The following is an 18344-nucleotide window of genomic DNA, read 5'->3' as shown; positions in this document are numbered from 1 at the left end:
TATTTCTTGTTTCTGTTTTAAGTCTCATTTTGTTGTTGGTGAGTGTTTATTCTTCTGATTCTTCCTCCTATAATATAATCCCTTTTGGATTGATACTCTCTTGATATTTTTGTTTCCTGAAAATTACCAATTTTCTAAGAAGAAAAAGGATAAAGGCATATGTTCGGTAATTTTTTGAAAGGATGATGGGAAGTAATGGTTTTGACAAATGATTTAAAAAATGGATCAGTGACCAAGATGGCATTGCAAAAATTGGTCTAGATTGGTGAATAGGTAGTCCGGATTGCTGTTTTACTGGCAAAAAAACAAGTCTGGATCGGTGAATCGGCTTTTTTATTGTATTAGAATGTCGTTTTTACTATAGTAAATCGCGGGTTCTCTTTTAGACCCACATGATTTCCTATATGTTGACGATTCCTGGATCGGACCTGGGTGATTCCGTGCCAACCCGGCATTTTTAAATCACTATTGAGACTAACAAAATTAAGAAGTGTTTGCATATTATCTTGATCGAACTGAGTCTCAAACGAGTTAATATGCATATGCTCAATGTTGTGGCAAACAATTACCAATATTTGACTTGCGTCACTTTAGCCGAAGTGGCTAGAGTCTTCAACTTGAGGAACTAAACCTCAGCAAAGCGAGTCCTTTAAAAGTAGAATATTAGTCAAATTTGTAAAAAGGAAAATATATTGTTGAGACTATTTATCTTTGGTACAAGGTGGTCACAATTAATCTTGATCATTGACTGTGAAATTGGGTGGCTATGATCAAGCTCTAATGTTCAAAATGTGGTAAAATTACCTCCGAAACACATCATAAAATTACTCTTGGATATTCGTAAGTTTGAAAATATAAGAAATAGGCCCGAGGCTTGAGAGATCAGGTGGTGGGGCCAGAACGTGATGTTGCGGGTTCCATTCTTACCTAATATACCTATTAACATATCAAGAAATATATTAAAATTTTAAAATGGATCCATTCCACACCTTATCTCTTGAAATTATTGTTTTTTTTCATTTCTACAAGTACATTTGGTGACTTCTCTCGAATCTGCTTGAAGTGCAAATGGACAGGATGGCCTGGCCTGGCTTGGCCCGGTTGGCCTTGGCGTAAAAAGATAAGGTCAGGAGCACAAAATGTGGCCCTAGGGCCGGGCCACCGTGGCCCGACATGGCCCTTAGTTTTTTTTATCATTTTTTTGTTTTGTTTTTATTTAATTTTATTTGGCTCGTCCCTTCATAGGGTTAGGGCCTCTTTGGCCCGGTGTATCTCTTTTATTTTTCATTTGATATTTTTAGAGATTGTATACAAGAGGATAATTTATCTTTGTTACAAGGTCACAAGTACTCCTAAACATTTTCAAATTAGATAGCTTGGGGTACCTTACAAAGTTAAAGATTTATTTATTTTTTTAACAGTTTAATGAATCACGCACAATCATCGATTTGAAATTTGACAGGCAACAGCACTTGTGGCCTCTTTGTACTAAATGTAAATGATCTCTTTGAATGTATATATTAGACTACTATTTTGTTTCCTCAAAACGTTTTTCCGACTGTCCTGTGGTTCTAGTTGTAACTTAAGGAAACCATAGCTGTAATTCATTTGAACTTTGTATAATGATTCTTCACTAAAAGATCCGGTGGATGAAGCAAACTCTCCAAAGCAAGATATTTCTTCCATTTTCTCTCTATAATATTTTAGATATGGACACTATTTTGGGTACCTCATTATGTGAATGGATGTATGAGATTGTATACTACAAGACCATTATTACTTTAGCCCAAGATCATAGGTATCAGCCATCTTATGTGAAATCAAGAGGCTATGAGTGTGTCACAAAGTCCTAACAAAACTTTTCCGACTTTAAAAGTGTCAATGGCACACATTCAACTGCCTTTGATTTTACATTTGATTTTACATTTGATAGCTGATAGTAAGACTTAGGTGGGCTGATCATGTGCAGTGTAGATCTAATACACTACCAGTTAGGAGGACCGATTTGGTTCAAGTGAAAAGCTTTAAAAGAACAATAGGAAGATCCGAAATGACATGGATGTAAGTAGTGACAAAGGGTATAGCGCCTTTGATGGAGTAGAATGGCGTAACATGATTCGTGTAGTCAATTTCAAATCCCAAATAGTTAAAATAGCATCAAATGATGATCATAGTGACGATGATGATTTGATATCTGATAGTAATTATGACCGTGTACTAAATGTAATAATCCTATTGTGTATGTTTTACCATTCATTGTTTTTCTCACTGATTACAAAGTATTTTTGGATATTCGGAGGCCAACAACTTTCGCATACCTCGTCTCCTTTATGGCAGATTCCTGATTTGTCTGTCTGCCTGATTAGCAGTCTACAATGAAACTTACCATTATATATATATATGATGAGATCAATAATGTCGTATATTCCCATGGCTGTTGAAGATAATGAAAATAACAATGACAGGTGGGAATTAATGTTTTACTATAAAGCTTATCAAATTCTTATTTTGTAGAATTTCAGTGATTGCAAAAGGAAAAATACAAAATCTTTTGGATTAAAATGGAAAGGTTATTCTTTGGAAAGAGAGTAATCTTAAATTGGTTTAATGCCTTGCCATTGGTTCTCACAATTAACATATATAAAAAATATAAAAATGTTCAATGCAGTGATTTAAAAAACACCGGGTTCGCATGGAATCGCTTAGTTCGAGATTTCGTGCCGACTTGGGAATTGGTTGGTTTTATGTATATATAGGAAAATGGCTGAGTCTAGAAGAAAACTGACTGCACAGTAAAACGGATATTCTCTACAATAAAATGGAGATTTAGACCGTCGATTTATCAATTCGGACTAGTTTTCTGCCTAGTCACTGTTTTTTCACGCATTGTTTCGCCGGTTCACTATTTTTTTTGCATATTAAAATGACAATCTGGACCGGCGATTCACTAATCCAAATGTATACGGTCTTATTGTATATTTCATGGATAAATTTTGAAGATAAGTTTTATCTCGTTATATAGTAAGTAAAGTTGCTAATGTGAATGTTCTTGTGGCTAGTGAATTTAGAACCTTAGGCAAAGGAGATGAATGATGTGACCAATGATAAAAAGATCATATGGTTTCACATAGAAGCATGGTAATGTATGCAAGCTTGAGAAGGCATTTTTGGTTTAAGATAAGTATCTATTGTGCTGGATTAAGTATCTCCATCGGTAATTTATGAGTAAGATGTAGGTTTTTATATGTTATTTCTTTGCGGTCCATACTACCCTTTTATAGTTGCAAAGTCAACACTTCCTCAAGAGCAAGAACTATTTTGGGGGATATTTTTTTGTATATGAAAATTCGGAATTCACTTTAGAATTACTAAATAAGTTATTTAAAAAAGAAACGAGAACATTTTTGACATCTTGAATAACTAAACCTGACTTCCCAGAAAAATGAGTAGCCTGTGTTCATCCTAAGGAGGCACTTTTGAAATGTGTTTTCGGTTTCTTTTTTTATTATTGAAATGTGTTTTCAGTTTCTTTTTCTTCGTCTTTTTTTTTAGTTGGTTGTTAGGTCGAGTAGATTAAATTTCCAAAATTTGGGGTCCTGAAAGTATTCCTTGCTAGGATTATGATTGAGGAGCAAATGTCGAATTTGATCCCATAGAAACAATAATCTTATTTGTATTTTTTTGATGGAGTGGGGCTTGAGTCTTATATGATAGTTTCAGTGGGCAAATTGTGATAGCCCCTTAGACACATAAGAGAAATTTAAGCATGATAAATTGTAAATTGGGCATTCAAGAGCAAACTATACAAGTCAGAAGGAGTTTTTTTTTTCAATTCAAGAAGCACCACGAGTATTTCCAAAAAACAAAAGTGTGGAATTCGAGTTTCCGAACAATTTGATTTGACTGTAGAAAAATTAGATGGCCTCTTGTCAATCTTAGGATGCCATTGTCTCAGGTGCATATATAGTTCCTCTTTTCAAAATGTATGATATTTGACCATATCGAGCAATTTGGTCTTTACGATTGTGGGAATACAACTCAAGATGCCATATTATGGCATTTACCACCTAGCTTTGTACTCATTCCTACAAGGCCTAATTCGTTAAAATTGACTATAAATCTTTATAAGCTAGCAATATCAACCTTTACACTATACTGCCCCCAATCATAGGAAAGATCTACTTAAAGAAGAATTTTTTCGACCTAAAATTTGGTATTTGCTTTATACTCACCATAAAAAGAAAGAAAGAATGAGCTCAAGGATTGTTGGTCATGGTGGCATTGCCACAATGTGACATCTTAAGTATGGGTAGAGGTCCTGTACCCTGCTGAACTACAAAAAAAAAAAAAAAGAAATGGAAAAAGAAAGAAAGAAAAAAAGAAAAAAAGAAAAGAAAATAGAAGAAAAGGAAGAATTCACAAATACTTTTGATCTACACTCAATTCTAGGATTTTCTTTACAAGCAATATTCGAGGTCATGAAAATGCCAGGGGTTTAGTCCATATATATATATATATATATATATATTCTTTTTTTTTTTAATTTTCATTTTTTTATATAAATTCAAATCACTCGAAAATTTAGACGTACATTCTATCCATCAACGGACACCTAATAATAATAATAATAATAAATCGTAAAATATAAATTGATCAAAATACCCCAGAAAATTTTCGGGGTATTTTGGTCAATTTATATTTTTTGAATTATTTTTAAAATATTTTTATTAGATTATACTATTTTTTCAGAATAGATACTCAAAATTTTAAGTGATTTGGATTTGTATTAAAAAAATAAAAATTTAAATGCAAAATAAGGTCGTGACTATTGGATTGGACTCAGATTCAATTTGGGCCATTAGCTGACACTGTAGCTAGCAACCTGCTGACAGGGTTTTTCTCCATATATATATATATATATATATATATATATATATATATATATATATATATATATATGGATGATGAACATTGCTGATATTTTCATTAAAATCCAATATTTTTACAAAGTCCATACATAAAAATCCCTTATCAAATAAAAGTACAAAACACACACAAACAAAACGAAACCTCAATTGGGAATTACACCAAAGGGTTAACCATCCGGTGAAGCTATACTCTTGGCTATGGGCTACCTGAATTTCAAGCCATTTTTTGGACTTCTGAAAACTCACTTTCTCGGCAGTGGGCTGGCCCCAGCCCAGACCAAGCCATAAGGGTCACAGCCCTGGCCCAAGTCAAGCTAAAGGGGCCATAGCACGGGCCCAGACCAAGCCAAAGGGGCCACAGCCCGGGCCCTGACCAAGCGAAAGGGGCCATAGCCCAGGCGAAGCCTACTATTGGGCATAACATCGGCCTTTTGATGGAGTCAAGAGGGATGGGTAGGGCCAATATATGAAAATTTTCTTTAGATTCATAAAAAAAAATAGAGTAAAAGCTGAGGCCAAGTCAAGGCCCAGCTTGGCTGGAGGGCCTTGGCTCGAACCCGACTAGATTTTAGTCTGTGCCCTACCCTAAGGACAAATTTAATGGCCCATCTAAGTCCAGCTTATGCGACCCGACCCATTACCACCCCTAGGACCAGAGTCTCTCGTTGACTTTGACGTTAAACGTACACAAGATACATGGGAAGACCCATTCGGAAGCCCGAATGTCCCAGTCAATGCATTTAAATGGTGTCAAACTCATCCCCTTCAAAGACTTCAAAAAACTTATGCCCTCAATCCCATATTTCCCCAACCCAATTTTGCAGCAAAGATTATTCATCAAATTGTCAAAATCTAATAATAATTAAAGATGAATGATTCAATTTCTTGTGAAATTTTAGTTCAAATATAACTTATGTTGCACTAAATTAGTTTTATAATAGTTTGATGTTTTAAATAGTAAGTGTGGAGAGCAAGTGTAATATTCTTAAAGGAAAATTGTTTGATACGGCTAGAGCTTGACAAAATAAGTAAAGCCTCACCTCATAACCCATCAAAATTTGCAATTGAGACATTGTAAAACCTTTACATCGATCATCTCAGCTAGAACATTATGCATGTGAAAAAAAATTCAGATTTAAAGTTCTAAAAATAATACACATGATCTAAACCATCTATTTTGCCTTAAAAATAAGTGTTCATAGATCCATAAGATGTATCACTTTGCGGTTTCAAATTTTATTATCGGTATCGAAAATTGATTTTAGAAACATCATGGAGATATCCATTATCGAAAGTGCTTTCAGACGAAGATTTGAAGTAAGGTTTTATTTTATTTTCATAAAACCTAGGCCTTACATAAACTTCATCCTTTATTAAAATAAGATGTACCATTATTTTAACCGTTATAAATTAGTTTATATACCATGGTCAAGCCTTGACCCATGAGAAAGTAGGTGTAGACCCTGACTACGTCAAGAGTATAACCGTGTCCTAAGAGCTTAATACTTCAGAATGGTGTTGAGTGGGATACAAAAACTACTAAACTACCCCAATCTTTACTGCATATCACACCATCGGACGACTTGGGTCCTTTTTTATTGTGGTCTCTGTATTTTTTCAGAAATTACGCTAATATCCCTCTACCGATATTAGCGTAAGTTTTTTTGCTTTTTATGACCAACTGGTTAAGGACTATTAGTTTCAATATTTCTGATCATGTAATTAAATATGTGTAATTCTCTCTTATTAATAAATCTTTGAACATTTGTTAAAAAAAAGAAAAAAAAAATCTATTGGTTTCAAACTAGTGTTTTGTGCATGGAAACATGTAGTTATGAAGTGAAGTGGTGATAAAGACATCGGTTCGGTTTCTGCTCGTTCCAATATGTTGTTTTGTCCACAAAAACAGTTAGAGATGAAGACATCAGTTCAGGACCAGCACCAATGAACAAAATACAAAATATTTAAGAAAAAAAAAGAAGAAATGAGCATAAAATATATCTTATTGAATTATTGTAGGTAAACACGTGGCATTTTCTTTCTTGGTTCGCACATTCACGTAGGGTGGGGTGCATAAGGCATTCTGAATAATCTTGCGGTTATCTAAAGTCCAACACTTTTTCTGTTTCTCTACTACACTTGTAGAGTCCAACATTTCCTCTCTCTCTCTAAAGTCCAATACTTCCTCTCTCTCTCTCTCTCTCCCTACGACCTGTCTCTCTCTGATTTTCTTTGAATTTCTCCCCCCTTTAACGGCAAATCCACGGAAACTGACCCTCATAAATCACATCTCTCTCTCTCTCTCTCTAACCAAGAAGCTTTCACCCTCTCTAAGCAAAATCCTCGGAACCCACCATTAAATTTCCTCTCTCTCTCTCTCTCTCTAACTTGGAAAATCTTCCTCCCAAATGCAAAAACCAGGAAACCCACCATCAAGAATGCTCGATTTAACCGTATCTTCTTTCACCGACCCATGTTCAGAAGAGAACCAGACCAATTCCACCATGGAAGAGGCCCTGGAATCGATCCTCCAAGCCTGTGAATTATCCAGAAAGCTCCAAACTGACCTCCCAAACTTGGCGAAACACAGAAATCTTCTAATCGATTCTTGTTCAGAGATTGTAAAGAGCTTGAATTTAGCCATGAATCAACTGAGCAACTCACACCCATCTCTCTCTAATTTAGAGAGAGGTTATCCCTGGGCAATTCAGTCGCCGAAAGGGAAGAGAGAGGTTGTAGAGTTGATGGAGATTTCCCCTGAGAGTCATGACATCGAAGTCTTTCGTTCTCCTGCAACTGAGAGTGCAAAGAAGAGGTAATAAATTTTTTTGTGTCTAAATTATGAATTTATCTCTCTCACCCGCACACACACACGAATATACGCAAACACGCACACACACTCTCTCTCTGCGTTGTTGTTTGCGTATTCAAGACATGGTGAAAAGTTCGAACTCCCTCTCTCTCTCTACTGTCTCTTCATCTGTGAGTGTTAAAGATCGAAGAAAGGTGAAAACCCAATTTATGTTTCTTCTCTCTCTGCGTTTGCTTCTGTTAGAGCTCATATTAAGTTTGAATTTCCCTCTTTCTACCTTTGCTTTCCTGAGAGCTTCTTGAAAGTTTAAATCGTTCCCTCTCTTTATGTTTGCCTCCATGGGAGCTTCAAGAAAGTTAACAAACTCTACTCTCTCTCTACGTTTGATTCTTATGCTTATAGCTTCTACAAAACGTGACACATTCGAATCTCTCTCTCTCTCTCTCTCTCTCTCTCTCTCTCTCTCTCTCTCTCTCTCTCTCTCCTCCTATTGTGGAGAGCTCAATGAAAAGGTTAAAACATTTGAATCTCTCTCTCTCTTGAAAATTGAAACTGGTATTTTCTCAATTAACAAAGAAAGACTGAGGCTCTCTCTCTCTCTGTAAAGTTGATCAAATAGAGCGATAGTGCAATTTTCTCTCTCTCTAATTATAAAATTTTAAACTTTAAGAAACGATTCAACTCAAGTAGATCTATAAACATGTAAACTTTTTAAAATGGGTGGTCCAGAAAATGTATCTTATAATGCACTAGTTTTTAGTCTCAAATTTTTTTTTGTTTTTTTTTCATATTCATATATCTTGATATTGATACGATCAATTAGAGAGTTTTTCTATATTAAACTGGCCTTTTCAGTGGATTTTGAGAGTGCACTTTAATTCTACATTTTAAAGTTGCAACCTTATATAAACTTTTTGCTCCGTGTATTGACTATTAAAAAAAATGTATAGGGTGGCAATCTTATTTCTAGAAATAAGATTGCTATGTTTTATACATTCTATTTTAACCGGACCGTATAGATTTAATATGACTTTTAAAACAATATAAAAAAGCGGAATGTCTTTTAAAATAATATCAAATCCATGGAAGTCCAAATAAAATAGACCATACATATTATTGCAAACTTAGTTTGCAACCTTGTATAAAAATTTTCCTCTTCTAAATGGCAAGAGATTTTAGACTCCTACAGCAGCATTTCATTCAACCAAAAAAAAAAAGCACTTTATCTATGTCTAGAAAACAACTTCCAAAGAGTTTCCTAAGATTGAATAGAGACTGCTTAATTGTTTAATTATTAGATCTAAGTGCTTAATAACTCAAAATCCAATCCTTTTCCTTTTCAAAAGTAGTCATATGATGTTACTTGGGTGAATCTCAAAATTTCAGATTAAAAAAAAAGAAAAAAGCCCTTTCCCAAAGAGAGTAAGTACACAGTGTTCCTCTTGAGGAAAGCACAGTACATGTGGTCTCAAGAAGAGTTTTTTAGGACTGCCCTCTAAAGACAGGTAAAGATAAAGCTCTATATGGCTCTCAGGAGCTCCAGATGGCCTTAAAGGGCTTTGCCATAGAGAGAGAGAGAGAGAGAGTGAGGGATTCGAAGAAAGACCTTCATCTTCAAAACCCTGGTATTGGCGGCATTTTTCCGATAAATGGAGTCACATTTATAAAACTATGCCACCGATTCATCTGCACCTATATGGGAATTCTATTCCCATCTCTCTCTCTCTGAAGACTAAATCCCTCTCTCTCTCTCTCTCTTGCTCTAAACACTGAATCTCTCTCTCTCTCTTGCTCTAAACACTGAATCCCTCTCTCTCTTTCTCTCAGTTCTGGCATTTTACACGACAGTAACTCTTCAACTTTGTGTGTACATATGTGCAGGAAGGGGGGGAGAGAGAGTTCTATCCTCAGGGTTTGTGCACCACGCATAGAAGGGGCCATGGACACCCTGCCAGAGGATTCATTCACCTGGAGGAAGTACGGGCAAAAAGAAATCCTCAATTCCAAATTCCCCAAGTAATCTTTCCTCCCTTCTCTCTCTCTCTCTCTCTCTTTCTCTCTCGCTCTCTCTCTCTTCGCTCTCCTCCTCCTCCTCCTTTCAAAATTCAAATAAATGTGACCGTTGCATTTTCCCGCCATAAAACAAACACACTTTTTAACTTATGCCAAAAGATATTCTACTCTCTTTGGAGTATATTGTTCAGTTTCTCCCTTGGGTAGGACCCCACCTAGTATTAATTTTTGCACTTCAAATATTGGGGATATGACCTCTTTAACCCATAGACTTATCTCAATAAAAATTAAAATCCTAATTGCTAACTCCATGAATTTGAAAAAAAATAATACCTCAATATTGAATAGAGAGCGTCTAATTTTTAGAGGGTGAGATCTGAGCATTAGAAAAAAAACTCAAATGCCAATTTTTTCTTTGAGAATAATCATCAAGTGATTCTTAAGTAGTTCCCAAATTTTCAAATTGAAAAAATCTCCTAAGTAGGTCTTGTGAATGGGGAGTAAATTTAAACTTTGCTCTTGCAGGAATGTGGTATATGTGCTTATTACCTTTTCAACGTCTATATTTAGAACTAGGGAAAATATAAAACTAGAAAGGGTTGAAACCCTTAACAATAAGACTAAAAGGGTCAAAAGAGTGCAAATTATACTTGAGGGTGTATTTAAAATTTCTATACCAATCACGTACATCCTCAATAAAAATGTAGAAATTTTTTCTAAATTGCTCTTATTCGGTGTTGGGAAATACAAACAGTTATAAGTACTTCAATTAGTTTATCCCAAAGAGGTCTTAACTGAAGCATAATTAGAGATAAAATTACCAAAGTACCGTTATTATTCTTGGTTTCTAATACCGAATATACTAATACAAGAATTTTTTTAAAATATTTCGAGATGTACCTGATTGATATACAAATTTAAAAACATATCCTTTAGGTGTAATTTAGTAATATTTTAAGGGGTTTCAACCCTTTTTTTTATATTTTCCCCTTTTAACTATCTATAGAATAATTGAAAATAAAATATGTGGTTTTCATCATGAGTAAATTTTTGGGGTAATCAAATAGGCCATCCACAGTAGATCTTATCAATGGACAGTGTGGTGACCCGTTGTCCCAGTTTTGGGTCCTGTTAGAGAATGGCAAATGACCTCCCTCCACACATAGTTGGAACATGGATGGTCGATGGTTACCCAGAGCACCTTTGCACCAATTGAGGGCACAATATTTGCTCAGCGAATACTAAAAATATTCTTATTTGTCAAAAAAAAATTACTGAAAATATTCTATACTTGAAGCTACCATCGATAAATAGTTATGGACGGTGGAGATTGTTGGTAGTGTGAGTGGCTATAGGGCATTAAACGTGTCATATTTTTCTCTTTTTATCTTCATCGGACATTGTCTTTATCAATAAAAAATGATATTCATCAATAAAAAAGGGTCTTCTTATAGAGAGAAGATAGAAAATAACTACCTACCTCCCTGGATTAGAAGGCTACGTTCCTCAAAAATTCCAAAAGAAAGCTGAATGTTGGAGAACCGCTTCCTCCCATCCTTATGGAGAGATGCACAATAAAAACATAAATTTCTTATTGTTTTGGTATAACCTGATCTCTGCGATCCACCGTCTTATGACATTACCATTAATCTTGAAAATTAGGTATTATTTTCATCACCTTCTCATCAATAGTCCAATAGAGATGAGTTGTGCTGTAATGGTACCTTGTAATTTAGAGGGGAAATTCAGAGCCGCCGCCTCGTGATAAATATGGACAGTCGATGGGTATGGTTATCCTATTATGGCTTATAGTAAATGGTCCCAAATGAAAATCAATTCTATTTGATATATATCTAATTACTAAAATACCCTTAGACTTATTGTATATTAAGAGATAAAGTGCTCTCTGAATACCACTTATTTGAACGTTTTTTACAACATTGTCCCAATATCATGAATATCTCGAAACTATAAGCAAAATATGATCTATATAATGTTTACCAAAAGGCAGATTAGCCGCGAAAGCTGTTTTGCTAATCAGGGTTAAAATGGTAATCATTTACCTCGTGGAAGATTCATAATTTGATACATTTGGTTGCATTTTAATTAGTCAATGTTTGAAGTAATTGAAAAGGATACGATGTGACCATGCCATCTATCAAGGTTTTGCAAAAAAGTTTTTCTCTGATAGGGCTGGCAACGTGTTGGATCGGGTCCGGTTCTGGTCGGACCCGGACCTGGACCCAAAAAATGATATAGGACCCGGACCTAGATTAGGACCCAACCAGACCCGAATTTACCAAATAAGGACCCGGCCAAGAAAATATAGTGTGGGACCCGGACCCGGATCCCATTAAAAAATTAAAACATTTATGTATATAATTATATTTAAATATCTTTTATATATTGGGATCCAAAAAATATTACCAGTTTCGGACCTGGACCCATCAGACCTAAATAGTGTTTAGATTAGATTTGGAACTGGGCCTGTCCCGCCTGGTCCAATTTTTTAACTTACATTTGGATGTGGGCCCGTCCTGCTTCGGGCCTTGGTCTGGGTCTGCGTCTATTACTTCCCCTCTCTCTCCCTCTCTCTCTCTATCTACTATACACATGAAAATCTTGAAAATAAATGATCCAGGTAATTGTTACAAGATATATTATTTTTAGAATTTCAAATTATTTTCCTTCTCATATTTATACATATGGAAATTGAGATGTTCAATTTGAACAAATTTCCAACATTGGAACATTCTCTAGAGGATTTATTAGATGCACCTTACCTCAATAGCACAAGGCTAATATTTTATACAAACTTTTTCCTATATATTAGCAATCCCATATAATATTGGTTACTGACTAGGCTTTTTCTGTAAAACTTTAGTTTGTTACCCTCTTTTATCATTGGCAAATGAATCAAATGTTAGTTTTACTGAAGCATGTTTATCTATTTCAACCTCATATTAATCTTACCACATATGTCAAATGCTTCAATATTAAAGTGATCCAATATTCATATCTACAAATAGCAATCTTTTTGGCCTTAGAGATTCTATTTCTAGCAAGAAGGTTTTGTTCTTGTTTCTAGTCACTTTAGGGCCAATAAGCAACTCAATGTTTCTTTGCCCCACCATGCCAATTTTGACTAAATTCCTGCACAACTGAACCAATATAAGCTTTTCTAGTAAAAGGCTCACAAGAAGAGGACAATGAGAAATATATTAAAAGTACTGCTCATATATGTATCCTTATATTCTTAACCTTAGGGATGTAAACGGATCGAGTTGATAACAAGTCAGACCTGACCTGGTAGGGTCTAGAGCAGTGTACGAATAATCGAACCGGCATCAGAAACCGGCCAAGGCCAGGCTCAATTAACTGGTAAATGAGCAAGTTCAACTGGCCTAATCGGGCAAGTCCCAACCGGTCTAAAAAGTGTAAAACAAAACAAAACAGAAAAATATATGAAATGTATATTTAAGGTATGATTAAACAAATCACATCCAAATGAAGTTGAAAATTAGTAAAAAATAAAGTTGAAAATTAGTGAAAAAATAGTTTTTTAAAAGTTGATTTGTGACCAAGGATATTTTTGAAAAATTTCAAATATATCGGATAATATAAAAATAAGTATTCATGGCCAAAACACTTTCTAATAGTTGCCAAAATGATAAAAATCCCTAAAAAATACATTATAAACAATTCCTTTTTTTTTTTTTGGATTTTTTTTGGATTTTTTAAAAATATCCGGTCGAACCACCAAAATTGTCCAAAACCGAATCTGCCAGTGCTAGATTCCAATTTGATGGGCCGGTTTCGAGTTGGATTGGCCGAGTTTGAGAACACTGGTCTAGACCCAAACTCGACCCACTGGGTCATGGACCCAGCGTTGGTGGGCTTGCCAAGTCCACCCTATTTATACATCATTATAACTCAGTTGAGTTTGAGTTATTTCAAGCCAGACCTAAACTCCGACCCGACCCAATTAGGCCTAGATTGAAGTTGGACCCAACGCGGTCCAACTTCCAAATGCAGACCCAAAATCGGGTATGTCGACCCCTCTAAACTTTATGCAATTCCCTATTAACCATCCATCAGGCAGTGTTGGAGTGATGCAAAGCAATCCTTAATCAGAGTAGGGGTGGCAATGAACTTGGACCCAACCCAAGACCCGAGGGGTACACCCGATCTGCGTCCGGGTATGGGTTTAAATACATAGATATTTCAATTTTAGAGTCGGGATCGGTTGAGTTTGGGTCCGGGTCCAAGTCCCACACTGTACTTTCGGGTCCTGGTCCAAGTCCATGTAATTCGAGGGTCCAGGTCTAGGTCCGGCCAGATCCGGACCCAACCCAACCCAACCCGTTGCCACCCGTAAATCACAGCTACTTGTAATCCTTAATGGATGCAGAGATGCAATTGCACACATAGGTTTTATCACTTTATGTGTAGCCGGCCCATAATATTTGGTCTTTTGCAAACAGGATGGGCTCAGAAGTATAACATTAGCTTTTTCCCTCATAAGTAGTTGCACTTTGGGCAATGTGTTACATGTGTGAAAATAAATCACATATGTGGGAGTTTTATTTAACTTTTCTCTTTTTTATTTTGGGACAATTTGATTGCATTTAATCTAATGGTTGTGGTATTGTAGGAACTTTACTCTTTTAAAGAAATTAAAACCTTTTTGTTTAGAGAGAGAAAGAGTGAGAAAAAGATAAAGAGATTTGGCTGTAATTCGATTTTCTCTTGAGGGCCTAGTATGCTCTGTTTTAGATAGAGAAAGTGAGCAAAATGTTTGAACTTTATCGTGGGTTTGATATGTGTTCTGTTTTAATGAGGAAAAATGTTAAAGACAACGTATTTTTAAGTGTTCTTGATACTTTGTTTTTTGGCTCTGTTTAGAGTTAGAAAGGGCTGCTGAAAATTGATATTTTGAGCTCGATTTCACTTTGTAATATTTCCAAATCAATAAGTAAAGTCTTGCGTCATTCTACCATGGATGTAGGTCACGATTTTTTATCAAACCACTTTAAATCTTTGTGCTCTGTGGATGAAATATTGTTAGATTTTTCATTCCATGTTCTTGCTTTGATATTGTGTAGTTTTCATTACTTGTTTATATTGATATAAATGCACAATAGCTGCAAATATTATAAACCCTTGTTCTTTAGTGTGTTTGTGAAGAAATGAGTTTTTTGCTATTGTGGTTATTTGCTGTATTTTTTTCTTGAAAATGGAAAGGACAATGGAATTTGAAAAATTAAATCAAAGTAATTGGCCAATATGAAAAATGATGATAGAAAATTATCTTGTTGAAAAATAATTGGATCGCCCACTTCGAGGTAAGGAGGCCATGCCTATTAGAATGGAAGATTGGGAATGTGATGTTTTTGATCGAAAATAATAGCTATTAGGCCATGTATTTCACATATTTGATGTTTGTCGATGTAAATCATCTACAGAGCTTTAGCAATATTTAGAGCCATCTTTTGAGCAACCCTCTGGTGCAAATAAAATGCATGTGATGAAAAAATTATTTCTTTTCAAAATGAAAGAAGGTGCTACAATAATGTCATATGTGAGTGAATTAAATTCAATTTATACACAATTGGGTAATATAATGGGTAACAAGTTTAATTTAAAAGATGTTGTAGCTTCATTGTTAAATGAAGAGATTAGAAAGACATTCACACAAATACTTGCCGAATCAAATCAAACATTGACAGTAGGAGATAAATGAAGAACATAACATAGAGACCAACCCTATGGATTTAATAGGAGCAAATCTCATAGTAAAGGCAGATCCAAGTCATAGGGCAAGAAGGTTATTTGCTGGCATTGCAAGAAACTTGGTCAAACAATAGCATATTATTATGCTTTAAAGAATAACAAAATGCCAAGGACAAAGATAGTCATTCCGAAGCAAGTACAGTTTCAGATGGTGAAGATGGGGTTACTTTTAGTGTTGCACTCACAACATTGTCTATTGCATATACTTGGGTTTTAGACTCTGGTGCTTCATTTCATATTTGCCTAGAAATGTCATATTTTTCATCCTACATTGATGGGGATGGTGACTTGGTTTACCTTGGTGATGATCGAGTTTGCAAAATCTTGGGCATTTGAAATATTGTTATCAACCAATCAGTTGGAAAGAAACACACATTGATAAATATAAGTCATGTTCTTAAGTTGAAGAAAAATCTTATTTCAGCCTGGCAGTTAGATGACTCTGGTTTCATAGTGACTTTTGGGAATGGGTCCTAGAATATTTCAATATGTTGTATTGAAAGGGCAAAAAAATGGGAGTCTTTGCACTCTTCATGGCACAACTCAAAGGAATGATGCTACAAAGAATATCATTGTTACAGCTAGTACACATGAGGATATACAGATTTTGCATAGCCGTTTGAGTCATCTCAGTGAGCATGATATGAAGGTATTGCAAAATCAAAATCTTATTCATATTTCTAAGCATTCATTTCTTGATTTTTGTGATCATTGTGTCATGGGTAAGCGGAGTTAGTTTTAAAAGAAATGAATCTCATAGAAAAAGTAAAGCATTATAATTGATTTATTCTGATGTTTGTGGCCTTGTTAATATTAAATTTCTTAGTGGAGCTTCTTATTTTGTTACTTTTTTATATGATTATTCTAGAAAGTGGTGGTTGTATCCATTACTATCTAAGAATCAAGTTTTTTAGTATTCAAGATTTTCAAAGCCAAGGTTGAAAAAGAAATACATAGATTTATAAAATGCTTGCAAACTAATAATGGTGGTGAATATTGCTCAAATGTTTTTGATACTTTATGTAAAGAAAATGACATTCGCAGAGTAAGGATTGTTCTTAAGACACCACAATGAAATAATGTCATTGAGATGATGAAGAAGACCATCATTGAAAGAGTAAAAAGCATGCAATCACAATCTGATATTGGTAAGCAATTTTGGGTAGAAGCTACTAGTATATTTGATTAATAGATCTCCTAGTGCACCCTTGAATGGTGAAATACCTACGACTTTATGGAGAGGTAAAAATGTGTGTTATGAACACTTGAAAACATTTGGGTGTAAAGCTTATGTTCAAGTGCTTAGTGAAAGTAGAGCCAAGCTAGATGCCAAGTCAAAAAAGATGTGTTTTTCTTGGGTATGGTGGTAATATAATGTGTAGAAGACTTTCGACGTTGGAGGAGAAGTAACCTCGGGTGGATGGAGAGTAGTGCATTGGTGATTATTTTAAAAACTTTGTGATTTGTCTTCAAGTGAGAGATTGTTACATGTGTGAAACAAATCACACATATGGAAGTTTTATTTAATGTTTCTCCCTTTTATTTTGAGTCATTGGATTGCATCTAATCCAATGGTTGTGGTGTTGTAGGAACTTTACTCTTTTAAATGGATTAAAACCCTTTTGTTTAGAGAAACAAAGAGTGAGAAAAAGATTTAGAGATTAAGTTGCAATTGGGTTTTTTCTTGAGGGCTTAGTATGCTCTGTGTTAGAGAGAAAAAGTGAGCAAAAGGCTTGAACTTCATTGTAGGTTTTCTGTGTGCCCTGTTTTAGTGTGAGAAAGTATTAAAGATAACCCATTTTTTGGCATTTTTGGTGTCTTGTTTTTGGCTATTTTTACAGTGATAAAGGGATGTGAGCCCGATTTCACTTTGTAATCTTTCGTGTCATTCTCCTGTAGATGTAGGTCACGATTTGTGATCGAACCATGTTAAATCATTGTGCTCTGTCAATTGAATGTTGCTAAATTTTTCATTCAATATTCTTGCTTTGATGTTGTTTAGTTTTCAATGTTTGTTTATATTGATATGAATACACAATAGTTGTAAATGTTATAAACCCTTTCTAATTTTTCAACCATCGATCCGAACACAATGTCACTCTTCAATATCTCACATAAATTCCCTGAATTCATTATGCAGCATGACTATGGTCATATGTTTCTTTTGAATGTTTTAATGCAGGAGCTATTATAGGTGTGCCCACAGGACCACAGGATGTGAGGCCAAGAAATATGTCCAAAGACTGGACAATGATCCACAGATAATTGAAGTCACTTATTTGGGGCGTCATATTTGCCAGGCTTCAAGGCCTGAATTCCAAGCAGAAATGAGAGCTAAATTTGAAGGAACCATCCATAATTCAGAGAAAGTAGAGGAAATCCCCACTGCCTCTGTGGCTAAATCCTCAGAAACTTTAATGACTACTGGTTTTAAGAGTGGGAAAATGGAGACTAGAGAAGGCTCAGAGTCCCCTATATTGGACTACACAGATGTGATGTTTACTGGTCCAAGTGGTGGCATCAATATGGATTCCATTTTCTCTTGCTCTCCAAAGCACGAGGATTGAATTAGTGAAAAAAGCACAAACCCCATTCACACTATGGAGTCCATTTTGGAAAAGGAGAGGTCTATTTTAAATTTTTTATTTTATTTTTATGCTTTTAGTTATTTTGGGAGCTCAAACCCCATTCACATTGATAGATGATGACAAGCCAAGAGAGCTATAGAGCTTTTCCTTTTAATAAGTCGAGTGTATTTTTCTCTTTTGGTGGATTAGAATTGCTTTTTTGACTTGGAA

General features: G+C 35.1%; 1 protein-coding gene across 1 annotated transcript; it reads left to right on the top strand.

The window, feature by feature from the left end:
* The first annotated feature begins 7235 nt into the window (after positions 1-7235).
* WRKY55 (WRKY DNA-binding protein 55) lies at positions 7236-18344 on the top strand. Its single transcript, XM_006842443.4, has 3 exons — positions 7236-7743; positions 9622-9756; positions 17729-18344. The coding sequence occupies exons 1-3, from the start codon at positions 7337-7339 to the stop codon at positions 18111-18113; spliced, it is 927 nt and encodes a 308-aa protein (XP_006842506.3). The 5' UTR covers positions 7236-7336; the 3' UTR covers positions 18114-18344.

This window comes from Amborella trichopoda, chromosome 8, assembly GCF_054954075.1.
Source record: "Amborella trichopoda isolate Santa Cruz 75 chromosome 8, AtrichopodaSantaCruz75HAP2 v2.0, whole genome shotgun sequence".
Classification (NCBI taxonomy): Eukaryota; Viridiplantae; Streptophyta; class Magnoliopsida; order Amborellales; family Amborellaceae; genus Amborella; species Amborella trichopoda.
Note: the sequence above shows the minus strand (reverse complement) of the source record. Positions and strands in the feature narration are given on the sequence as shown.

Excerpts from the sequence above, each read along its gene's own strand:
- WRKY55 (XM_006842443.4), top strand. The coding sequence starts at position 7,337 with ATGCAAAAACCAGGAAACCCACCATCAAGAATGCTCGATTTAACCGTA. Across the intron at positions 7,744-9,621 it reads ACTGAGAGTGCAAAGAAGAG|GAAGGGGGGGAGAGAGAGTT; the intron begins GTAATAAATTTT and ends ACATATGTGCAG. Across the intron at positions 9,757-17,728 it reads CTCAATTCCAAATTCCCCAA|GAGCTATTATAGGTGTGCCC; the intron begins GTAATCTTTCCT and ends GTTTTAATGCAG.